This window comes from Hypanus sabinus, chromosome 10, assembly GCF_030144855.1.
Source record: "Hypanus sabinus isolate sHypSab1 chromosome 10, sHypSab1.hap1, whole genome shotgun sequence".
NCBI lineage: Eukaryota > Metazoa > Chordata > Chondrichthyes > Myliobatiformes > Dasyatidae > Hypanus > Hypanus sabinus.
Genome location: NC_082715.1, coordinates 77,952,489 through 77,979,562, shown reverse-complemented (window position 1 = coordinate 77,979,562; position 27,074 = coordinate 77,952,489). Strand labels below are relative to the sequence as shown.

Genomic DNA, 27,074 nt, shown 5'->3' with positions numbered 1-27,074 from the left:
AAACAAACTCGTATCTTCTTTTAGCTTTTCTAATTTCTTTCTTAAGATTCTTTTTACATTCTTTATATTCCTCGAGCACCTCATTTACTCCATGCTGCCTATATTTATTGTGGATATCTCTCTTTTTCCTAACCAAGTATCCAATATCCCTTGAAAACCATGGCTCTCTTAAATTTTAACCTTTCCTTTCAACCTAACAGGAACATAAAGATTCTGTACCCTCAAAATTTCACCTTTAAATGATCTCCATTTCTCTATTACATCCTTCCCATAAAACAAATTGTCCCAATCCACTCCTCCTAAATCCTTTCGCATCTCCTCAAAGTTAGCCTTTCTCCAATCAAAAATCTCAACCCTGGGTCCAGTCCAATCCTTCTCCATAATTAGATTGAAACTAATGGCATTGTGATCACCAGACCCAAAGTGCTCCCCAACACATACTTGCGTCACCTGACCTATTTCATTCCCTAACAGAAGATCCAACACTGCCCCTTCTCTAGTTGGTTCCTCTATGTATTGCTGCAAAAAACTATCCTGCACACATTTTACAAACTCCAAACCATCCATCCCTTTTACAGTATGGGCTTCCCAGTCTATGTGTGGAAAATTAAAATCTCCCACAATCACAACCATGTGTTTTCTACAAATATCTGCTATCTCCTTAAAAATTTGCTCCTCCAATTCTCGCTCCTCATTAGGTGGTCTATAATACACCCCTATAAGTGTTACTATATAGCGGTGTGCTACACACAGCGCTGAAATAACGACACGTAGTTGATGCACTGCAGTTACAAAAGAGATTTTATTCGAACTTCGCGGCCTCGCTTTAAAGCCTTCCTGATCCCGCCCTCCCCGGGCGGGGATGCTATAGGGAGCACGTATTCACAGTCCTGTCCCGTGCGCGGGCTTCTCCCCTTGCTGGTGATGCAGACTTGGCACCCTTTTGGGACTGGCCTTTATGCCGGCACGCTGGCTATTTGTGAGCCAGTTCGAGAGCGCTAGGAAGTGGGTCGCCACATAACCCACCCCCCCCAAGAACTGGCGATACACCCCCCAATGTCCACAGTCTGGGTCGGACCCTGCTTGGGAGGTCTGCCTCTGTGCCGCGGTGCCGGAAACTCGACCGGTTGCGCCACGTCCACATGAGCCGGTTTGAGTCGGTCCACCGTGAAAACCTCCTCTCAACCCCAATGTCCAGCACAAATGTTGACCCGTTGTTTCTGATCACCTTTAACGGCCCCTCGTAGGGCCGCTGTAGCGGTGCCCAATGTCCGCCCCTTCGTACAAACACAAACTTACAGTTCTGCAGGTCTTTGGGTACACAGGTCGGGTTCTGCCCATGCTGCGGGGCCAGGTTGCCGAGCCTCTCACGTAGTCTGCCCAGGACTGCTGCGGGTTCTTCCTCGTGCCCCCTTGGGGCTGGTATGAACTCCCCTAGGACGACCAGCGGTGCGCCGTACACCAACTCGGCCGACGATGTGTGCAGATAGATAGTCTTTGGGCGCCATGCGGATTCTGAGCAGGACCCAGGGAAGCTCATCCACCAGTTAGGTCCTCTCAGGCCAGCCCATTCGACTGTGGGTGGCAGGCAGTTGTGTGGTGCAGCTGTGTCCCCAAAAGGCTGGCCATAGCTGACCACAGGCTGGAGGTGAACTAGGCGCCTCTGTCGGAGGTAATGTGGGCCGGTACACCAAAGCGATATACCCAGGTGGCAATCAGTGCCTGGGCGCAAGATTCGGAGGTGGTGTCGGTGTGCGGGATCGCCTCTGGCCATCTTGTGAACCGGTCCACAATAATGAGGAGGTGCCGCGCTCTGCGCGACACTAGCAGGGGGCCCACGATATCCACATGAATATGGTCGAAACGCCGGTGGGTGGTGTGGAACTGCTGCGGCAGAGCTTTGGTGTGCCGCTGCACCTTGGCTGTTTGGCACTGATGCACCATCAATAACTCTCTCTGAGACGTGAAGTCGAGATATCGGCTTTTATTGACTGGAAGAAAGAACAAGCAGTAGTTGACCACCATACTACGTCCTGGAGAATGAGGGCCGGGCTCAGGCCTCAATCGCCTTTATACCGGGGCTTGTGGGAGGAGCCACAGGAGCAGTCAGCAGGGGGCGTGTCCAGACAGGTATATGTAGTTCACCACAGGCAGTGCATGCACGTTTTGGCCCATTCACTGACCTGCTTGCGGAGTCCGTGCCAAATGAACCTGTTGGAGACCATCTGGACGGTTGTCCCGATGGAGGGGTGCGCTAAGTTATGAATGGAGTTGAAAATGCGCCGCCGCCAGGCTGCCAGGACGACGGGACAGGGTTGGCCGGTGGTGACGTCACAGAGCGGGGTCCTCTCACCTGGGCCTACGGGGAGGTCCTGGAGCTGCAAACCGGAGACTGCAGTTCTGTAACTAGGGATCTCCTCATCTGCCTACTGCGCCTCCGCCAGCGCCTCAAAGTCTACCCCTTGGGAAAGGGCATGAATGGTATGGCAAGAGAGTGCATCGGCCACGACATTGTCCTTTCCTGAGACATGCCGGACACCCGTCGTGTATTCAGAGATGTAGGACAGATGGCGCTGCTAGCGGGACCACCAGGAATCTGACACCTTCGTGAACGCAAAGGTAAGCGGCTTGTGGTCTGTGAACGCGGTGAAGGGCCTACCTTCTAAGAAGTACCTGAAATGCCGGATAGCCAGGTATAGCGCCAACAGTTCCCGGTCGAAAGCACTGTATTTGAGCTCAGGTGGTCACAGGTGTTTGCTGAAATGCCGGGGGTTGCCAGCGACCCTCGATGTGTTGCTCCAGCACCCCACCGACTGCCGTATTAGATGCGTCCACGGTGAGGGCGGTAGGGACGTCCATTCTGGGGTGCACTAGCATCATGGCGTTTGCCAAGGCTTCTTTTGTTTTAATGAAAGCGGCAGCGGACTCCTCGTCACAGGTAATGTCCTTGCCCGGACCCGACATCAGGGCGAACAGGGGGCACATGATTCGGGCAGCTGAAGGGAGGAAGCGGTGGTAGAAATTTACCATTCCCACGAATTCCTGAAGGCCTTTGATTGTGGTGGGTCGGGGGAAATGGCGGACTGCGTCTACCTTAGCAGGCAGAGGGGTTGCCCTGTCTATAGTGATCCTGTGGCCCAGGAAGTCGATGGTGTCGAGCCCGAACTGGCATTTGGCCGGGTTGATTGTCAGGCCGTATTCACTCAGTCGGGCATAGAGTTGACGGAGATGGGACAGATGCTCCTGACGACTGCTGCTGGCTATGAGGATGTCGTCCAAATAGATGAAAGCGAAGTCCAGGTCACGTCCCACCGCGTCCATTAACCGCTGAAACGTCTGTGCGGCATTCTTCAGGCCAAACGGGGTGATGAGTGCTGTTTTGGGGACGTCTTCAGGATGCATCGGGATTTGATGGTATCCCCAGACAAGGTCTACCTTGGAGAAGATCCATGCACCGTGCAGGTTTGCTGCAAAGTCCTGAATGTGTGGCACAGGGTAGCAGTCCGGTATTGTAGCCTCGTTCAGCCTGCAGTAGTCGCCGCATGGTCTCATGCTTTGGGCACCATGTGCAGGGGGAAGCCCCATGGGCTGTCGGACCGCTGTATGATCCCCAATTCCTCCATCCTCTTAAGCTCCTCCTTTACCAGTCGGAGCTTGTCCAGGGGAAGCCTTCGAGCACGGGCGTGGAGGGGTGGTCCCTGTGTCGGGATGTGGTGCTGTATGCCGTGTCTGGGCATGGCTACCGTGAACTGCGGTGCCAGAACTGATGGAAAATCCGCCAGGACTCTGGTGAAGTCATTGTCAGACAGCGTGATGGAGTCTAGGTGTGGGGCTGGCAACTGGGCTTCACCCAGGGAGAACGTTTGAAAGGTCTCGGCGTGGACCAGTCTCTGCCTCGGCAGGTCAACCAGTAGGCTGTGAGACCGCAAAAAATCTGCGCCCAAGAGCGGTTGGGCTACGGCGGCCAGTGTGAAGTCCCACGTGAACTGGCTGGAGCCGAACTGTAGCCGCACCATACAGGTGCCTTAGGTCCTTACTGTGCTGCCATTCGTGGCCCTCAGGGTGGGACCTGGTGCCCTGTTGCAGGTGTCGTAACTCGTCGGAGGTCAGACGCTGATCTCGGCTCTGGTGCCAACCAAAAAACGGCGTCCCAACCGCTTGTCCCACACATACAGGAGACTATCCCGATGGCCAGCCGCCGTAGCCATCAGCGGCGGCTGGCCCTGGCGTTTCCCGGGAACTTGCAGGGCGGGCTACAGCGGCGGGCTTCTGCACTCCACCGCTGGTGGTAGAAGCACCATTGTTCATTGGTCTCCTTACCCCTCCCTCTGGGGCTAGTGGGCTCTGCTGCCAGGCCTGGTCTGGTTTGCTGCTGGGAGCATGGCCTGGTGATCTGTGCGACGGATGCCCCGCTCTTCTTCTTGGCTTTCCACAGCAAGTCCGCCCGGGCTGCCACTTTCTGGGGGTTGCTGAAATCCGCGTCGGACAGCAGCAGGCGGATGTCCTCGGGCAGCTGCTCCAGGAATGCCTGCTCAAACATGAGGCAGGGCTTGTGTCCTCCAGCCAGGGAGAGCATCTCATTCATCAAAGCCAATGGCGATCTGTCTCCCAAACCATTAGGTGCAGTAAGCGGGCAGCTCGCTCACGCCATGAGAGTCCGAAAGTCCTTATGAGCAGGGCTTTGAATTCCGTGTATTTGCCATCCGCTGGGGGAGACTGTATGAACTCCTCAACCTGGGCCGCTGTGTCCTGGTCGAGGGAGCTCACCACGTAGTAGTAATGTGTGTCCTCCGAGGTTATCTGCAGAATGTGGAATTGGGCTTCTGCTTGCTGGTACCATAGGTGAGGTCGCAGCGTCCAGAAGCTTGGCAGTTTCAACAAAACTGCATGAACAGATGTGACATCTTTCATCTTAGGCCCAAATATCGTTTGGGCCGTCGGGGTCACCAATTGTAACGGTGTGCTACACACAGCACTGAAATAACAACGCGTAGTTGATGCACTGCAGTTACAAAAGAGATTTTATTCGAACTTCACGGCCTTGCTTTAAAGCCTTCCTGATCCCGCCCTCCCCGGGTGGGGATGCTGTAGGGAGCACGTATTCACAGTCCTGTCCCGCACGAGGGCTTCTCCCCTTGCTGGTGAAGCAGACTTGGCGCCCTTTTGGGACTGGCTTTTATGCCGGCTCACTGGCTATTTGTGAGCCAGTTTGAGTGCACTAGGAAGTGGGTCGCCACAACTACACCTTTCCTATTCCTCAATTCCACCCAAATAGTTTCCCTAGACGAGCCCTCTAATCTATCCTGCCAGAGCACCGCTGTAATATTTTCTCTGACAAGCAACGCAACACCTCCCCCTCTTGTCCCTCCGATTCTATCACACCTGAAGCAACAAAATATTGCTGTTTGTAAGAACTTATACCAAGGAACAATAAAGGTGTAGTAACCTTTATCCATGACTTGACAGAAATCATACTAAGTGTTGGTGTTCCCATGCACCATTGACCCCTTGAGCGGAGACATGCTGTGATTGATATTGCTGTTTTAGACTAAGTGAGTAACTTAAGTGCATGATGGTGGTGATGGAGGGAGCAAATGCTTAGCACTGTAAATGAGGAGCCGGTCAAGTGAAGTACATCGTCCTGGAAGTTTACAAGCATCTTTAAGTATTTTTAGAGCTCCACTCATCCACGTGTGGAAATTATTCCTTCACACTGGGTGGTTATACCTTGTAGATGGTGGAAAGGCACGGGGCGTCAGCAAATGAAGTGATCCACTGCAGGATATTCAGCATACAGCCAACTCCTTCCTTCGAGGTCTGTAAAGATTGGGCATGACATCTAGAACTCTGATAAACTTTTATAGATATGTGGTGGAGAGTATATTGACTAACTGCAGCGTGGTATGGAAACACCAATGCCTTGAACAGAAAATCCTACAAAAAGCAGTGGATATGACCCCATCCATCACAGGTAAAGCTCTCCCCCCACCATTGAGCACACCTATTGGGAGCGTTCTCAGGAAGACAGTATCTATCATCAAAGACCTCCTCCACCCAGCCCATACACTCTTCTCACTGGTGCCATCAGGAATGAGATAAGGGAGCCTCAGGACCCACGCCACCAAATTCAGAATCAGTTATTACCCCTCATTTATCAGGCTCTTGAACCAGAGGTAATAACTTCACTGGTCCCATCAATGAACTGTTCCCACAACCTTTGGGCTCACTTTCAAGGATTTCATTTCATGTTCTTGATATTTATTACATATTTATTCTTTTTATTTTGTATTTGTAGTTTGTCATCTTTTGCACATTGTTTGTCCATCTTATTGGGTGCAGTCTTTTCATTGATTCTATTATGTTCCTTGGATTTACTGTGTATGCCTAAAAGAACACAAATCTCAAGGTTTTAAATGGTGACATATATGTACTTTGATAATGAATGTACTTTGAACTCCTCCAACCACAGAATATGTAGCCTGCCCAGTTGTGCTTTAGTTCAAAAGTCACCCCAGAAAATTTATGGTTAAAAACTCAACTATGGGAACCCCCACTGAAAGTCAAGGGTCAGTGGACAGATTCTCTTGTCAGGTGGCCATTACCTGGCATGTGTGTTACATGCTATAGTCAGCACTCCTTATTGCGCGGATTCCGCACGCATGGATTCAATCAACCACGGATCGGGAAAACCCAGAAGTTCTCCCTCTAATACTTGTTGTTTGAGCATTTACAGACTATATTTTCTTGTCATTATAACAACTATTTACATAGCATTTACATTGTATTAGATATTATCAGTAATCTAGAGATGATTTAAAAGTACAGGCAATCCCCGGGATATGAACGAATTCCGTTCCTGAGTCTGTCTTTAAGTCAGATTTGAAGTCGGAACAGGTACATCCAGTATTATTTCATGTCAGTTAGTCAAACATTTGTCTTTGTATATTATATATTTTACCTTCCTAAGCATATAAAACACTTAAGAAACGTATGTATTTCAATAATTAAACCACTGTGTTGTTTAGTAATAACTGTAGCTTTGATCAGGGCAGGCCCACTCACAAGCTTCATTAAAATTGTTCCAGTCTTTGACCGACTGTAGCCTAATGCTTTTGCAACGACCGATGGTGTTTCACCTCTTTACGATCACTTTATTACTTCCACTTTATTTTCAATTGTGATCGTGATTATTTTTGTGAACAGAAACACTGCAGATTCAGAGCTGCGCCGGGTCCTAAAGTCCACCGCACTAAGACAGGTTAAATAAGGTCCGGGGTTCTGCTGGGTCCTAAAGACCATCACACTGAGACAGGTTAAATAAGGGACTTGGGCATCCGCAGGGGGTCCCGGAACCAGTCCCCCGCGGATAAGGAGAACCAACTGTATTTATCAGCACATGCCCGAAATTGTCTGGGACTTGATGGATTGCTTCATTTTCTAAAAAGCTGTAAAAGGAAATTAACACGTACAACTGATTGCAAATATCTCAATTTCAGATCTTAGTGTGGAAGAAAGGCTAATGATGCAGCAGCTCAAAAGGTTTGGTCTGGGGTACTCCTGAGGTACTGTTATGTCATCCAGTACTGCAGCTTCACCAAGTCACCACTTTCATGCATATCAACTGTTATTGCCAGTAAGTCATTCTGCAGTCCTCAGTAAAGCATGGTTGATTCCCTGGTTTGACTGTAATGTCATTGTGAGATAAGTTGGGCCATAAAGTTAACAAATGTGATTAATACAATTCTGCGGCTGCCAATAGGAGCAACTATTTTTGAGCTGCTGAGTCTGTTGTGAAACATCTTCATCTTACTAAATGTATCCCATTAGGCAAGATCATAGTACACCAGTGGTCCCCAACCACTGGGCCGCAAAGCATGTGCTACCGGGCCGCAAGGAAACAATATGATTTGGCAATTTGAATCAGCTGCACCTTTCCTCATTCCCTGTCACGCCCACTGTTGAACTTGAACGCACGTAAGGTCATCAGTCGCCTAAACACAGTGATAACCTAGCGCCAGGGATCACTGGTTGGCCTTGGGTAACCAGTGGCCTCACACGGCTGGTGAGAAGTACGGATGCTACAGGCCTGGAGTGCGCCGCCTCTAAACCTGTTTAGCACACCGAATGTTCGTGGGGAACCCAGTGCTAAAATATTCGCAGACAACCTAATTTGTCCTCAGGGTTTCGTAAGTAGCAGAGCACTGCGATCTACTGAAAGCCATCCCTCGAGCCGAACTTTCGTCAGCCGATAGTTCCTACCTACCTACAAGGGGGGCGGGCACGCACCCTGTCGCACTCCTTGCTCGGTGGATCGCTCTCTCAGGTCTGCGACTGCCGCGGCCCCAGTATGGGGACCTCCGGCCCTGACCTTGTCCTCACTGGTGCGTTGCAATGATTTTATATGCTCATACAAGGAAAATATGCGCTGTGTGTTCACTATCCAAATGTTACTTAAAATGCTATGATGCTATTGACTTATAAGTGAGTTATAATTGATTTATCACTATGTTCATGCAAGGAAAATAGGCGCTGTGTTTAATATTAAATTCATTAGATAAACCCTTTTAGAAACGAAATCGAGTGTATTAGCCATTTATAAGTGGCTTATAGTTGACTTAACACCTATATTCCAGTCGATATTAACACCCACACTGCCCCCTCCCCCTCAGCCGGTAGGCAAGAATGTTGTCAATATTAAACCAGTCTGAGGTGCAAAAAAGGTTGGCGATGCCTGTAGTATACCATGACAGAACAGAAAGAGAATCTTTAGTAATCCAAATGGAATCACTTCCATTAGCATGCCCAACTTAAGAGTAAAAATTTTATACTTGAGATCAAACACATTGTCAGAACTCTTAGTGCATTGATATCATTGCAATTCAAATATAAAAGACATATTGCCTCCTGCTTAATCATTTCCTCTATCCATCTTCCTTCTACCTTCTCCACCATTCCATCCTCAGCCCTCTCAGAGCAGCAATTAAAGTAGTTGACAATTTGGACCCTTCACAAGTACCAGGTAGACAGAACATAAGAAAAAAGGCATTTGAAGTGATGTCACAAAGGGCACACATGTTGTCATTTACATACATCAAGATGAGACAGTAAATTGGATTAGATACTGGCTTTGTGGGAGAAGCCAAATGGTAGTAGATAGCTGCCTCTCTGCCTGGAGGCCTGCAATTTAAGTGTGCTGTAGGGATTGGTGCTGGGTCCATTGTCATGTGTCATCTAAATCAATGATCTGGATGATAATGTTGTTAACTGGATCAGCAAATTTGCAGATGGCACAGAGATTGGGGTTGTAGTGAACAGCGTGGTAGACTATCACTAAGATTGCTGTGGGATTCTGTACCAGCTGGAAAAATGGCAGATTGAATTTAATGCAGACAAGTGCGAGGTGTTCCATTTCAAACCATCTGGAGTATGGTTGGGCTCTGAGGAGTGCGGTAGAATAAAGGGATCTGGGAGTACAGGTCCATAATTCATAGAAGGTGGTGCCACAGGTAGATAGGGTTATAAAGAAAGCTTTTGGCACAATGGCCTTCATAAATCATAGTAATGAGTAGAGGAGATGGGGTCTTATGTTAAGGTTGTGTAAGACATTGGTGAGGCCTAATTTGGATTACTGTGTGCAGTTTTGGTCACATACCTACAGGAAACATGTAAATAAGGTTGAAAGAGTAAAGACAAAATTTATAAGGACATTGCAGGATTGGAGGACCTGAGATATAACGAAAGTTTGCATAGGTTAGGACTTTAATGCTTGGAGCATGGAAGATTGAGGGAGATTTGATATAAGTCTACAAAATTATGAGGGGTATAGATAGGGTAAATGCAAGCAGACATTTTCTGCTGAGGTTGGCTTGGACTACAACTAGAGGTCATGGGTTAAGGATGAAAGGTGAAAAGTTTAAGGGGAACATGAAGGGAAACTTCTTCACTCAGAGAGTTGTGAGAGTGTGGAATGAGCTGCCAGCGCAAGTGTGCATGAAAGATCAATTTCAACAGTTAAGAGAAATTTGGATAGGTACATAGATGGTAGGGATATGGATGGCTATGTCCAAGTACAGGTCAATGGGAGTAGGCAGTTTAAATGGTTCAGCACAGATTAGATAGGCTAAAAGACCAGTCTCTGTGCTGTACTTTTCTCTGACTACGTAAAATTCATTACAGCCCCTAAACTCTTTCAGTTGCAAGAGCTAGTTCAACTGTCCAATTAACTGATTCTTAGATGTGAATAGCTGCATAACTGCTGAAGCCTGTGCTCAGATCTTCTCTGATTTGACTAACAGTAATCTATATTCTAAAATAAATGCCCACCATAAGAAATAGATGCAACCCATTGAGCTCATGTCTGCTCAGCCAAACCTAGATATCACTGCTCGTCTTTTTCATCTCAGCAACATTCTCAAGGCCCATGTCGCTCCGATTCCTTAATATCAAAACACCTATTTAACTGGGAAAGTAATATTTGCACTACATAGCTCAGTTTCTCCCAATTCCATTTATTTCTGTGTACAATCCCCTTTTTAAAAGAATTTCTATTTTCGTAGTGATCAGTGGCAGTTTCCTCAATCTAACATGCTACCAAGTTCCCCTTACACCTGAACATCTAGTTGGTAATTCACTGGTTATGAAGAAACAATAGATCCTCTTGCAGTCTTGGTAAAACACAATGACAATTACATGAGAACTATCAATTTCCTCTTTTTTTAATAGGTAGATTAAGTCCAACCTCTCAAATCCCTGCAAAGCTTTATTCTTGGCAACATCTGGTGCTTACATTTTAATGCAGTATCTAAGAAAACTGAGGTAAGAATCACAAGAACCAAAATGAGATAATTAAAACACTATGACTTTCTGCAATGATTACTGACTGACCATTGTGGTAAAGATCTGTAATTAGGGCAATGAATTGGAATCTTATAAGAAATTATGGAAAAGTGGAGATCCAGAATTATCTTAATAAATTCCAGCAGGAACACAAATTTTTAAACTATATTTAATTTTGCTGCAAATTTTTTTTTATTAAATTCACATTTCATTTGTTAATATTAATGCAGTCCTTCATTACAAACAGAAAAAGAACTTTTGTATCTCTATTTTCCTGTAAACTGCATAACAATTCAGCAACCATATTGTCAGAATTTCAGCACAAGCCAAACTACAAAACTTTGGAATATTAAATCATTGTCAGAATTTTAAACAAATAATTCATATCTAAGTTACCATATTAAATTCAATATTCAAGTGAATCTGTAGGAAGATTGCATACAACTGTCGGAATAATAGGATAGTAATAGTAGATGATTTTAACTTATCTAACATTGACTATAACAGTGCCAAAGGTTCATATAGGGCAGAATTTGGTGGGGTTCAGTTGTTATCTGACCTTGACAATTTACTTGCAAATATTTTGTAATGATGCAAGGAGACATCATCAGTGTGTTGTTGATTGTGGTGGGTCCTCTGAATGCTTGGCCTTTATACATCTTTCAACTAGCTGGCTGGACATCATTTCAGAAACTCAGTTGCGATGTGAAGAGGAAATATCTTCGCTGATCGGCTGCGTGGCAAACTTCGGACATTGTGGTCTGGAATTCTGCCTGCATCAGCTCATAAATAGGATCAAGGTCTACGTAATTGTTTATAGAACTGTTCACAGAAAACTATGCTTCTAGGAACTCTCTCGCATGCCATGTGTTCGCTTGCCCTGTGACTTTCACTGATGCCCAGTCAAATTTGTGCTCTTCTCAACGGGTTGCGACAAGGGAGGGTTGATCATGCTCCTTTACAGCCAGTTGACGTTCATGGATCCTTGTGGATAGCTTTCTCCTAATTTAACCGAAGTAATATTTAGTTCATTCTTTAGGCCTGCAAAGTACTTTCCTCAATATTGCTATAAGGCAAGATCAATGTGGTCTACAAAATCCAATACAAGGACTGGAACAAATACTAGGTCAGGCAAAATTCTAGCCACAACACATGAAGTTTGCTCCGCAGCCAATCGGCAATGAGATTTCCTCCCCACATCACAAATGAGTTTCCAAAATGACATCCAATCAGCTAACTGAAAAGTATATAAAGGCCAAGATCAGAAGGACACAACGGTGCACTGATGAAGTCTCCTCACATGGTGATGAAACATTTGAAAGCAAGTTGCCAAGGTCAGAGAACAACTCAACCCAACCATCAACTGCCCAAGCCACAAATTATTTCCAGGTCAGAATTTGTTATGCAGGTCCAGAAAAGTTTTTTCAAGTAATCTATACATGTCCCTATTAGAGAAAAGGAAACACTTGACCTCTTCTTGAAAAATGAGGCAAAGCAAGAAACTAGAGTGTCAGTTGGAAGCATTTTGGGACCACTAATCATATTTCTAGCTATGGAAAGATAGGCCAGTTTCACAAATTAAAATCCTAAATTGGGGCAAGTCTAATTTTGAAGGTAGTATAGACAAGTACTTGCAAAGTTTGACTGAAAAAGGCTTTTTATAAGTGAGACAGGAAGAGTTCAGTGTTAACATTTTCTTACAGAGTCTGTGAGGATAAGGGAATCCTCACTAATGAAGGTTATTGAGTTTCCAGTCAGGAAAAAGGAAGCATAAATTAGGAATATGTATCTGAGATTAATCCTTTAAGGAAAGTTAGGCTTGCAAAAGCACACTGAAGGAAATCAGAACGGCAAAAAGGGGACATGACATACTCTTGGCAGGTAAGGTAAAGAAGAATTCTAAGAGATTCGCTAAGTATAGTATTAAGAAGAAAAGCATAATTAGGAAGAGAATAAGGTCCCCTTAAGCATCAGTGCAGTTGTCCAAGTGTGGAGTAAACAGGAGGTGGGCAAGATCTTAAATTAATACTTCTCTGTACTTAGTGTGGAGAAACTCATGGAAACCAGGGAATTCAGGGAATAGAACAGTGATGTTTTGAACCATATTGATATTGCTATTGATGCACTGGTGATCTTGAGACTGAGAAAGGTGAATAAATTCCCACAGCCTGACCAAGTACATCTTAGGACATTGTGGGAAGCAAGGGAAGATTTCTATCTTCCTTAGTCATATGAGTGAGCTAGTAGAAGAATGAAAGGTGGCTAATGTCATGCCTTTATTCAAGAAGGGCTGAAAGGACAGGCTAGAGAAGTACAGGCCATCAAACCTAGCATCAGCTGAGGGAAACTACTGGCAGGGATTGAGAGAGGCAAGGCTGTTTGGGGATAGTCAGCAGGCCACATGATTCAAGTTTGTTTGTTTCATCAGATACAAAAAAATGTTATGCTGATTTTCATTTGATTTTAAATGGGTACCTAGTATAACAATTGGCAGGAAATATGCTGCAGATAGATTTCAGCAAAATGAGTACAGAAGCAAGCATTATTTCAAGTGCAACTTTACAAGTACACCTCAACAGAAGATACATTCTGACATTAAGCTTTTCTGGTACAAGTGACATACAAACTCATGTTTGAGCACAATTTAATTTAACTACTGCATTTTAAACTGTAACAGGAAATGCTGTGGTTACTACCAACCAAAATAGGATACATGTATAAAATGGGCTTAAACTGTTGTAAAGTTAATCATACCTTAAATAGATGTACCTTTTAATCATAAGCTATATTAAGCAAAAATTATTTATCATAAAAATGTCCCATACTTTCACACTGGAGGAAAATGAACTGAATACCAAGTTTTATAAAGGTAAGGTTTTGCATTGGTAAGCTAGAAACAAACTGTACCTGCTGTTATGCATGAACCAGAAGATGCAGCAATTTGAAAGAACAGCTTCAAAAATCCTTACCAACAATTCAATTATATGAAGAGTGTGTGTGCACGAACTATCTATATCTATTAGAGAATGGGACAGGACAGTTACAGAAGTTTCTGTTAGGGAACACTTTGAAACTAATAGCATTATGATCACTAGATACAAAGTAAATATGGAAAAAGATAGGTCTGCTCTGTGGATTGTGATTCTAAATTGGAGGAATTGGGACAGGTTGTTTTCTGGCAAAGGCATATTTGGTAAGTGGAAGGCCTTCAAAGGTGAAATTTGAGAGGACAAAGCTTGTCTGTGGTTGTAACGTTAACAGGTGCAGGGAACCTTGGTTTTCAAGAGATATTGCGGCTCTGGGTTAAGAAAAAGAAAGGTGTTTTGTAGGAAGGAACAAATGAGGTACTTTTGGAGTATAAGAAATGCAAGAGAACACTAATAAATCAGGAGAGCTAAAAGAAGGTATGAAGTTTCCCTAGCAGACAAGGTAAAGGATAATCCTAAGGGACTCTAAAAGTATGTTAAGACCAAAAAGATTGCAAGGGACAAATTTGGTCCTCTGGAAGATCAGTATGGTTATCTATGTATGGAGCCAAAAGAGATGGGGGAGATGTTAAATGGATTTTTTGCACCTGTATTTATTCAGGAAATGGCCACAGAGTCTATAGCAGTGAGACAAAGCAGCAGTGAGGTCATGAATCCTATACAGATTAAAAAAGAGGTGGCGTTTGCTGTCTTGAGACAAATTAGGGTGGATAAATCCTCAGGGCCTGATAAGGTGTTCCTCAAACCCTTTGGGAGGCAAGTGCAGAAATTGCAGGGGCCCTAGCAGAGACATATAAATCATCCTTAGCGAAAGGTGAGGTACCTGAGAAATGGAGGATAGCTATTAGTGTTCTGCTGTTTAAGAAAGGCTCTAAAAATAAACCAGGAAATTATAGGCCAGTGAGCTTTACATTGGTAGTGGGAAAGCTACTGGAAGGCATTCTACGGGACCAGATATATGAGCATTTGGATAGATGTGGACTGATTAGGGATAGTCAGCACAGCTTTGTGCATGGAAGGACATATCTATCCAATCTCAGAGTTTTTTCAAGGAGATAACCAGGAAAGTTGAAGGCAAAGCAGTGGATGTTGTCTAACTACATGGACTTTTGACAAGGTGCCGCATGTGAGGTTGGTCAAGAAGGTTCGGTTGCTTGGCATTCAAGAAGAGGTAGTAAATTGGATTAAATATTATCTTTGTGGGAGACGCCAGAGAGTGACAGTAGATAGTTGCCTCTCTGACAGGAGTGCCGCAAGGATTAGTGCTGGGTCTGTTGTTGTCATCTACATCAATGATCTGGATGATAATGTGGTTAACTAGATCAGCAAATGACACCAAGACTGGGACTGTAGTGGACAGTGAAGAAGGCAGCAGTATCTGGACAAGTTGGAAAAAATGAGCTGAAAATGGAAGATAAAATTTAACACAAATTTGAGGTGTTATTCTTCGGTAGGACTAACCAGGGGGTAGGTCATACCCAGTATGCGGTGGGGCTCTGAAGAGTGTGGTAGAATAATGGGATCTGGGGATACAGGTCCATATTCATTAAAAGTGGTGTTACAGGTAGCTACTGTCATAGAGAAAGCTTTTGGCAGAATGGCCTTCATAAATCAAGGTATTGAGTACAGGAGGTGAGATGTTCTGTTGAATTTGTACAAGATGTTGGTAAAGCCTAACTTGGAGTATTGTGTGCAGGTTTGGTCACCAACTTGCAGGAAAGATGCAAATAAGGTTGAAAGATTACAAGAGAAAATTTACAAAGATGTTGCCGGTACTGGAGGAGCCGAGTTATAAGGCAAGATTGAATAGGTTAGGGGTTTTATTCCTGGACTGAGGGGGAAATCTGATACAAGTATACAAAATTATGAAGGGTATAGATAGGGTAAATGCTAACAGGCATTTTCCAATGAGGTTGGCTGGGACTACAATTAGAGTTTATGGACTCAGGATGAAAGCTAGAAAGTTTAAAGGGCACATGAGGGAAACTTCTTCTCAAGGCCATGAGAGTGTGGAACAAGCTGCCAGCTCAAGTGGAGGACGCGATTTCAACGTTTAAGAGGAGTTTGAATAGCTACATAAATGGAAAGGATATGGGAGGGTTATAGTCCTGATGCAGTTCGATGGGACTGGCAGTTTAACTGGTTTGGCATGGACTAGAAGGGCCTGGTTCTGTGCTGTACATTTCTATGGCTCTCTAAATCTATAAACTACTTGCAAATGAACAAACTTGGTACATTTTAATGAAGAGTCATCACAGAATTATAGAAGACTTAAATCATCTCAGATGTTCAGCAAGAAAACTGAAGACTGCTTAAATATTAAGCAAACATTTGTAACAGTAGATGCTGCTTAATATTTTATTCTAGCCATTCATTTGGAATGTAGTCATGGATTCCATTATAACATCTTGGAATTTCCTGCTGTTGAGAACATTATTCCAGGAAGGAGGGAATTTATGTCAACACAGATAACGCAAATTGACCCCTCTCCAAAGAGATGAACTGACATTTTTCAATTAGGAAAACACAATAGAACTTGTAATCTTTTTAGTACTAAACACAAGGGCTTTCATATCCCATATTTGCACATTGGTTAGAACAGTGCTCTGTACTATATTATTTAATACAAGTTTACTCTGTATGATAACCAGGACTCTATCAGAGCAGAGAATAAAACATTTTTTCAGCAACAAATAAATTAGGAACACTTACTGAATTTTAACGGTATTATTACTCCAACACCATGACACAATTGAAGAAAACATAGAAAAGTGTTCCTGTTGCACAAACTTAAATTTTTATCTCCACATTTGCTCAAAGAGAAAAACCAGGTTTGGACAGTGGGAGGAAGAGAAACTAAAGCCTCAGGCACAACAATAAAGTAGTGGTTAGCACAACACTATTACAGCTCGGTGCAATGTTCAGTTCTGACATCATCTGTTAGGAGTCTGTACGTCCTTCCCGTGAAATATATGGGTTTTCTCCCACAGTCCAAAGGCGTACTGATTAATAAGTTAATTGATCATTGTAAATTGTCCTATGATTAGGATAGGGTTAAATCGGGGGCTGCTGGGCTGTGCGGTTTGAAGGACCAGAAGGCCCTATTCCGCTCAGTGTCTCAATAAAAAATAAATAAATAATTGAAATGTAGTTTCTCATGTGCTGTGGCAGGAGGAGAGGAAGGCTATTAACTAAATAAAAGGCAACTTATTTAAAATATGTAATTATTAGTTTCCAGGGCCTGATGGTTACCAATGATATCAGGGAACAAAACCTGCTCCAGGGTAAGCTAAAACAACTAAAATTCGGATAAATACAAGTTTAGAGGTAACTCCACCATGGATGGTCTGTTGTAGTAAATGTCTCAACTTACATGCTCATTGAAAGTCACTCCCCCATGGAAGGCAGGGACTGGCCCATGTTAGGAGCATTGCAGCCCCTCCTACTAGGCTCCGTTTAGCCGATGACATCATAGTTCTGGTGGGGTTTAAATCTTTTTCCTCTCGTGTCACTGTGGACCAGGTAGATGAGGGTGTCACGAAAAAGGTAGACAGTAGGGGGTGCTGCAGTGTAAAAGGCCTGGGCACACACTTTACACAAGTAACACACACAAAATGCTGGTGGAACGCTGCAGGCCAGGCAGCATCTATAGGGAGAAGCCCTGTCGACGTTTTGGGCCAAGACTCTTCGTCGACAGTGCTTCTCCCTATAGATGCTGCCTGGCCTGCAGCGTTCCACCAGCATTTTGTGTGTGTTGCTTGCATTTCCAGCACCTGCAGATTTCCTTGTGTTCACTTTACACAAGTATTTGCCAGCCTCTATAGCCCCTTCAGCCTCCATGAAACAGGGTGAGGAAGAGCAGGTGGCTGGGGGAAAAAGGATCTTGGGAAGGATGACACAACAGGTCTCACCAAAACAACTACCAGAGTGTCCTCTGCTTATGAATTCATGGAGCTGGGGCTTGGGTATAGGCAGAAGCCAAGGGAGCTTCTACCTACATGGTTGCTGAGGATCTGGGATGCAGTGAGGGGGAGCTGTTGTGAGTTTATCCAACAGGGAAATAGCAGATGGATCTCTGGGGGGTGGGGGGGGGGGGGCGGGTAGAAAGAAAAGGAGAGCAGGCCAGCATCGCACAATGAAATCAACAATGCCCTAAGAGTGCCACCCACTTCCCACAGGGGTGAGGAATTGGTATGGGGCACAGCGATAGTGAACAGGTATCCCTCACTCTTTGAGTGGGATTTGCAACACTGTGGAGAGAGGGACAAGATCCCTTCGCAAGTGGGACAGCAACATCCCACTGGAAGATCAGAGGATAAACTTGACTGCGGTGGGATATTTAGTTAAAGAAGCACCTTGTGATCTAAAGGGAGTGGAGCTACAGCTATGCCAACAGAAGGACCAAATACCTCATCTCTAGGAAAGGAAGGATCTTAGCCTGCAAGCCACCCAAGTTCAACTTGAAAGACTGGCCAGGATAGAGGGCTCTAGTGAGTTACTGATGGCAGCCTATGCTCCAGTAGGGGGGATGGTTTTAAGTGAGTAAATAAGTTTAGAGGCAAGTAGAAAATAAAAAAAATCTTTTTATCAGCACTTCTGGTTTAAGGTGGTACTTCTGAAGATTTACTATTTCTTCTAAAATCATTATTAATAATACCTTTTAAAGTAAATTGGGGTGAATATCACCACAAGCAATGAAGCAGCAAGCAAAGGCAAAGCAAATTCGTGGGGTGTGTCCTGCTAAGGTGCTGCAAAATTGACGCACTTGGAGTTGGAGCCATACTGGTTGGAGTGTACAATTCATAAGGCAGAAGCCAGGACTGAGAGTTCAGATGCCTTTCCAATTAACCTGGGTATGAGGGTGAATCGTTCTAAATGCCGAGCTGAATCAAAGAGGTCGAGAATGGATTCTTCGGCAGCAGAATCCAGGAGCAAAGCAAATCAATGAGCAGCATTCTAGGCCCGGGTCCTAATGTGAGGTACAATCCACTGTTTGGACAATCTAAATGCTTGCCCATATAGACTGGAAAAGGAGGGTGTCGAGAGTTGGACGAGGATGGATCGCTCTGGGCGCCAAGCCAATTTGGAGAGGTTGAGAACAGTTCCTTCAGCAGCGAAATCTAGGCACGGAGTGATTCACCAGTGACCGGGCCAGAGTCTTAGTGCGAGGTTCAGACAATTTAAATGCCAGCCCAGATTGTCAGACGACTGCCCCCAGCTGCAGTACTTTATGTCTGCAAACTTTGCTGCGATTTGCCTTGTTAATATGATGAACTGAAAACTGAAGCTTTGGGCCTACTCTGGCCTGCTCCAGGGATTTGGATCCAAGGACTCAATTTGGTACAGAATGTTGTTGTTGTTGCTCGCTTCTATTGTTTCTATGATTCTTTTTATTTTTTCTCTCTTTCTCTGTGGGCAATGGGGGATGGGTCTTTTTTTCAAATTGGGTTCTTTCAGGTTTCTTATTTTGCGACTGCCTGTACGCAAGCAAATCTCAAGACTGTGTAACATACATTCTTTGATAATAAATGCAATTCGAAACTTTGAATTCAAGAAACAATCTGATCAAACTTCCCCAAGCTGGGTGGTGTATAGCAGTTCAAAATAAACTTACCAGAACTTGATGGCTTCTGTTGCATTCAGATTTCCTTTGCGGCTATAATAGTGAAAAAGAGTGAGGAACCTCTCCAAGCAGTTGATTTTGACCTATTAAAAAAAAAAACACACAATTCAAAAACTTCAACACAAGAAATTACACTCGATGGACCTAAAATTGCCTAACTAGCAAAGTACATAATGTATCTCATTTTTATTTGAAGGAAATTAGTTTATAACAACGTGGAACTCAACTTGTACAAAGCACTCAAAGAGAACACTTTACCTTTCAGGCCAATTTCAACAGATGATATATCCAACAAAAGAAACACCTGATTGCAAATGTGTGTCATAGGTACATGAACAAATTTAACACAGTGAAGTGGTTCCTAGAGTTGGGGAATCGAAAACTAGAGGGTATAGATTTAAAGTGAGTGGGGAGACATTTCGTTGGACTAAAGAAAACTTTTAACCCAGAATATGGAATGAGCTGCCAGAGGACATTATTGTAGCAGGTACATTAACAACATTTGAAAAGCATTTGGAATGGACAGGTGCATGGATAGGGAAGATTTAGAGGGATATAGGCTAAATGAGATTTGGTCGGCATGGACTAGTTGGGCCAAAGGTTTCATTTCTGTGATGTATAACTCTACAGTTTCAAAACAAAAGAAAAAAAGGCATCTCCAGTTTGTTCTGCCATTCAAATTATCAGTTCAGAATTTCTACTATAACTTTACATTCCACACTTCCCCTTGAATACCAAAAATACATGCTCAACAACTCCCCATCAAACCAAATGTGCAAAAAAAAAGTTCTGATCAAAAGTCCAAATGGATAATAAGATTAAACTAACTTTTGCTTTAAGTTTTCTTTTAAAAAATTAAAAATCCAGTGGTTAAATTAAAAATTGTTTAAACAACTACTCTTCACCTGATGAGCCACTAAAGATTCAGTTCAAGATCTGCACTGGATCCAGTTAAATTTGAGGACGGGGGGGGGGGGGGGGGGGGGGGAGGGAGGTGGGTGGTAGAGGAGTTACATCAGAAAGGTCGTCTGGAGTTAGATTGGACACTGGAGCAGAATTAGGCCATTTAGTCCAAAAAGTCTGCTCCGCCATTTCATCATGGCTGATCCAACTTTCCTCTCAGCTCCAATCTCCTGCCTTCTCCCCGTATCCCTTCATGCCCTGACCAATCAAGAATCAACTTCTGACTTAAATATACATACAGACTTGACCTCCCAGCTACCTGTGGCCACAATTTCCACAGATTCACCACTCTGGCTAAAGAAATTCCTCCTCATCTCCATTCTAAAAGGACCCCCCTCTATTCTGAGGCTGTGTCCTCTGGTCTTAGACTCTCCCACCATAGGAAGCATCCTATCAAGGCCTTTCACCATTTGATGGGTTTCAATGAGGTCACCATTCATTCTTCTGAATTCCAGTGAATACCAGGCCCAGGGCCATCAAGCACCCTTCATATGACAAGGCAATCAAACCTAGAATTATTCTCATGAACCTCCTCTGAACCCTCTCCATTTTCAGCACATCCTTTCTAAGGGACCCAAAACTGATCACGATACTCCAAGTAAGGCCTCAGCAGTGCTTTATAAAATCTCAACATTACATCCTTGCTTTTTTAATCTACTCCTCTTGAAAAGGATGCTAACATCACAGTTGCCTTCCTCAACCTGCAGATTAACCTTTAGGGAATCCTGCACAAGCACTCTCAAGTGCCTTTGCACTTCAGATTTTTGTATTTCTCTCGTTTAGAAAATAGTTAATCCTTCCATTTATTCTACCGAAGTGCATGACCATACAGTTCCCGACACTATATTCCATCTGCAACTTCTTTGCCCATTCTCCTAATCTAAGTACTTCTGTAGCCTCTCTACTTACTCAAAACTACCTGCCTCTCCACCTATCTTCATATCTTCTGCAAACTTGCAACAAAGCCATCAATTCCACCATCCAAATCATTGACAAATAATGTAAAAAGAATCGATCCCAACACCGACCCCTGTAGAACACCACTAGTCACTGGCAGTCAACCAGAAAAGGTTCTTTTTATTTCTACTCTTTGACTCCTGCCAATCAGCCACTGTTTTTTCAATGCTAGAATCCATCCTGTAATACCCTGTCCTTCTGGAAATCTGAGTAGACAACATCAACCGATTCTCCTTTGTCTATCCTGCTTGTTATTTCTTCAAAAGAATGCCAATAGTTTTGTAAGGCATGATTTTCCCTTGTGGCCAATTTTATCATGTGCCTCCTAGTAACCTGAAACCACATCCTTAACAATCGACTCCAACATCTTACCAACTACTGAGGTCAGACTAACAGACCTATAAATTTCATTTCTTCTGTCTCCCTCCCCTTCTTGAAGAGTGGAGTGACAGACCCCAGTGGAACACCACTACTAACTAGCAGCTAACCATCAGCAATTGCTTTAACCAATACACAACATCAACTGATTCTCCTTTTGTCTATCCTGTTTGCTATTTCTTCAAAAATTCCAGATTTGTTAGGCAAGATTTCCCCTCGAGCAAACCATGCTGGCAACGGCCTATCCGAGTATCCCAAAACCACATTCTTAACAACTGACTCCATCATCTTCCCAACCACTGAGGTCTGACTAACTGGCCTATAATTTCCTTTCTCCTTCCTCTCTCCCTACTTGAAAAATGGAGTAACATTTGTAATTTTCCAGTCTTCTGGAACCATTCCAGAATCTAGTGATTCTTGAAAGATCATTACTTTCAGAACTCTGACGTCCAGGTGCACACCACCTGGACCAGGTGACTTGCCAACCTTCAGACCTCTCAGTTTCCATAAGACCATAAGATATAGAAGTAGGCCATTCAACCCATCAAGTCCACCATTAAACTGTGGGCTGATCCAATTCTTCTAGTCATCCCTACTTCCCTGCCTTCTCCTCATACCCTTCGATGCCCTGGCTAATCAAGAACCTATCTCTGCCTTAAATGCACTCAATGACTTGGCCTCCACAGCTGCTCATGGCAAAAAAAATTCCACAGATTTACCACCTTCTGATTAAAGAAATTTCTCCACATCTCTGCTCTAAATGGACGTCCTTTAATCCTGAAGCTGTGCCCTCTTGTCCTAGACTACCCTACCACGGGAAATAACTTTGCCATATCTAATCAGTTCAAGCCTGTTAAAACTCGGAATGTTTCTATGCGATCCCCCCTCATTCTCCTGAACTCCAGGGAATACAACCCAAGAGCTGCCAGACGTTCCTCATACAGTAACCCTTTCATTGCTGGAATCATTCTTGTGAATCTTCTCTGAACCCTCTCCAATATCAGTATATCTTTCTAAAATAAGGAGCCCAAAACTGCACACAGTACTCCAAGTATGGTCTCATGAGTGCCTTATCGTCACATCCATGCTCTTATGTTCTATACCTCTAGAAATCACTGCATTCGTCTTCTTCACCACCAACTCAACCTGGAGGTTAACCTTTAGGGTATCCTGCACAAGAACTCCCAAGTCTCTTTGCATATCTGCACTTTGAATTCTCTCCCCATCTAAATAATAGTCTGCCTGTTTATTTCTTCCACCAAAGTGCATGACCATACACTTTCCAACATTGTACTTCATTTGCCACTTCTTTGCCCATTCCCCTAAACTATCCAAGTCTCTCTGCAGGCTTTCTGCTTCCTCAACACTACACACTCCTCCACCTATCTTTGTATCATCGGCAAATTTAGCCACAAATTCATTAATCCCATAGTCCAATTCCTTGACATACATCGTAAAAAGCAGCGGTCCCAAAACCGGCCCCTGTGGAACTCCACTAGTAACTGGCAGCCAGCCAGAATAGGATCCCTTCATTCCCACTCTGTTTTTTGCCGATCCGCACCCATGCTAGTAACTCCCCTGTAATTCCATGGGCTCTTATCTTGCTAAGCCGCCACATGTGCAGCACCATGTCAAAGGCCTTCTGAAATATCCAAATACACCACGTCTACTGCATCGCCTTTGTCTACCCTGCTCGTAATTTCCTCAAAAAATTGCAGTAGGTTACTCAGGCAGGATTTTCCTTTCAGGAAACCACACTGGCTTTGGCCTATCTTGTCATGTGCATCCAGGTACTCCGTAATCTTACCTAAAAATCGATTCTAACAACTTCCCAACCATGGATGTCAGGCTAACAGGTCTATAGTTACTTTTCTGCTGCCTCCCACCCTTCTTTTTTTTTATTATTTTTTTAATGCATTTTCTACATCGCTAGATAAAAAAAAACCCAAATCAAAATGAAGAACATTAATACAGTGCAAAAATAAACATACAATAATAATATAATACAAAAAAAGATAATTGAGAAAGCACCCAAATTGAAGACATGTAAAATTAGTATCCTCCCCAAGCCCTGCAACAAAAAAGAACTCCAGACTAACCACAACACAAAATAGAGAATATAAATCAGGACAATTAAACCCCCAAAACTGTAAATACACTTAGCAACAGAAGATATTAATGCCTACTACCAAAAAAAAAAGCTGAAAGCAAGGGACCGAAAAAAAAACCTTAGTTAAGAGGAAGGTTATGAAAGTACTCAATAAAAGGTCCCCAGACCTTATGGAACTTTATATCGGAATTAAGAATGAATAATGAATTTTTTCAAGGTCTAAGCAGGACATAATATCCCACCCTTCTTAAATATAGCGGAATAACATTTACAACTTTCCAGTCATCTGGTACAATGCCAGAACCTATTGATTCTTGAAAGAATATTGTTAATGCCTCTGCAATCTCTCCAGCTACTTTCTTTAGAACCCATAGGTGCATTCCATCAGATCCAGGAGATTTATCCACCCTCAGACCATTAAGCTTCCTGAGAAACTTCTCTGCACAAACTTCACTTCCCTGTCACTCTTGAATGTCCAGTATACTGCAGATATCTTCCACTGTGAGGACTGATGCAAAATACCTATCCAATTCCTCTGCATCTCTCATTACAGTATCTCCAGTGTCATTTTGTATTGGTCCTATATCTACTCTCGACTCTCTTTTACCATTTATATACTTTAAAAAAGCTTTTAGTATCTTCTTTGATATTAGTTGCCAGCTTCCTTTCATAATTCATCTTTTCCTTTCTCATTACCTTCGCAGCTTCCTTCTGCAACTTTTTTTAAAAGCTTCCCAATTCTTCATCTTCCCACTAGCTTTGGCTTCCTTGTATGCTCTCTCTTTTACTTTGGCTCTAACTTAACTTGTCCTTCTTCCATTTGAAAACTACTTCTTATTTGGAATTTATCTGTCTTGCACTTCCCTTATTTTTCGCAGAAAATCTCCAGCCATTGCTGCTCTGTTGTCCTTCCTGCTATTGTCCCTTTCCAGTCAACTTTTCCCAAAAACCTTCTCCTGAGGAATGGCAACTTCACATACTTAATGACACCTGACACCTGGAACTGTAAAGATGCATGAAACTGGAAAATGTTATAAAAGCATTTCTAAAGAGCTGAGTATTAATCTGTCCACAGTAAGAGAAATTGTCTATGAATGGAGGAAATTCAGTATTATTGCTACTCTCCCTAGGAGTGAACATCCTGCAAAGATCACAACAATGCTGAAGGGGGTGAAATAGAACCCAAGGGTTAAGCAAAAGACCAGCACATACTTCTAGAACTTGCTAATGTCTCTGTTTATGCGTACACTGTAAGAAAAACACTGAACAAAAATGGTGTCCATTGGAAGGAGAGCACAGAGGAAACCACCGCTCTCCAAAAACAAAAATTGTTGTACACCTCAAGTTTGTAAACAACCACCTGGATATTCCACAATGCTTCTGTGACAACGTTTTGTGGACAGATGAGACAATAGTTGAACCTTTTAGCAGAAATGCATACTGCTATGTTTGGAGGATGAAGGGCACTAAACACCAACACCAAAATCTCATACCGACTGTGAAGCATGGTGAAAGGAGCATCATGGTTTGGGGCTGTTTCGTTTCCTCAGGGACTGGGCAGCTTGCAATCATTGAGGAAACAATGAATTCAAAATTGTATCACGTCATTTTACAGGAGAATGTCAAAGAAACAGTCTGTCACGTGAAGCTTGGATCTTCAACACGACAACTTTATGAGTAATAAATGCAGAAAACCAGGTAATTGTAAAGGGATTCACACATATTTTCTTGCAACTGTACATAACTGCAAGTCAATTCTATATAAAAGTGATATTGTCTGTCCAGAATTCAGAACAGAGTGGTGACAAGCCATGCTGTTCTCCTTGTCCCCAAAGTAAAATAAAATAATGAGTGTGAGTTTTCAGAGTCCAGTTAATCAGCGACAACACCCTGACTTGTCTGGCTGCTCCAACAATCTCTCTCAAACCTTTACTATAAACTGATTAGAAAGCCTGGCTCCATTGTAGGAGTCAAAATAAACACACTGGAGGCTGTGATCGAACAAAGACCCCTACAGAAAAACTTGGCAATTCTGGACAATGTTTCTGAACTTCTACATGCCACCTTAGCTGAAAAGAGGAGCACTTTTATTTATTTTTCTTACTTCTCTTCTAATATTGTATATCTGTGCACTTATAATGCTACTGTGACACTGTAATTTCCTTTGGGATAAATAAAGTATCTATCTATCTATCAAGAAGGACAATGGAACGCCACCATGTGCATGTACACCTCCAAGTCACACATTCAGCATTCAAGATTTAAGGTTCAAGATTACTTATTGTCATTCTTCACTACATGAGTGGAAAAGAGAAGGAAATTATTATTACTCCAGATCCGTTGAGCATTAAAAAAACAATAAGCATAAAGAACACAATTAAAACAAAAAAAAAACACAATGTAAGAACAATCCTATAAAACACAATGTACAAGTAACTGTTATATACACAGACTGAATGTATATACATAAAGTGACGCTAGATCATGTGGTGGTGTGGTGGTAGGGTAGGTTAATGGGTCGAGGTGTTGATCACTCTGATAGGCTGGGGGAAGTAACTGTTTTGAGTCTAGTGGTCCTGGCGTAGATGCTGCATTGCCTCTTTCTGGTTGGAAGTGAGCCAAATGTCCACATTTAAGAGATAAAAATATCTTCTGGCATTGCAATTGGGCCTTAATTTTTGGACACCATATGCAATGGCATAGTGCAAGTACCTTCACCAGAAAGACTGCAATAGTAGAAGAGGACAGCTCACCACCACCTCAAAAGCAACTGGGGATGGTCAATCAATGCTGTCTTTGCCAGCAACATCCAGATCCTGAAAGTTAGTAATTTTCTTTTTAAAAAAATGCACTTAATGCCACAACGCCCCATTCAATATCAGTATCTCACAACAAATGAAATAATTTGGAAACTGGGGATTTTTATTAACTTTCGTTTTCTAATTCTGTCATGTGCATTGAAACAATTTAGTCACTGCACTCATCTCTTGGTCACTTACCAATTACAACTAATTTCAGTCATGAGCAAATATTAATTCTAAGATCGGTAACTTTCTATCTATAAAATCTGCAATCCAAAAAGCTGATGCTATCACACTAAATCTTGCATTTATGGGTGAAATTATATGCAGAAAGTCCTCTGCTGCTGTAGCCCATCCACTACAAGGTTCAACATGTTGTGTGTTCTGAGATGCTTTTCTGCACACTACTGTTGTAATGC

General features: G+C 43.3%; 1 protein-coding gene across 2 annotated transcripts in view; it reads right to left on the bottom strand.

The window, feature by feature from the left end:
• The window catches only part of lyst (lysosomal trafficking regulator), a 277,149-nt gene that overhangs the window by 207,185 nt on the left and 42,890 nt on the right, over positions 1 to 27,074 (bottom strand). For both annotated transcript variants that reach the window (XM_059982158.1, XM_059982159.1), the window contains exon 2: positions 19,438 to 19,529. In XM_059982158.1, coding sequence (XP_059838141.1) covers positions 19,438 to 19,529 — 92 coding nt within the window. The remainder of the gene's footprint in view (positions 1 to 19,437; positions 19,530 to 27,074) is intronic.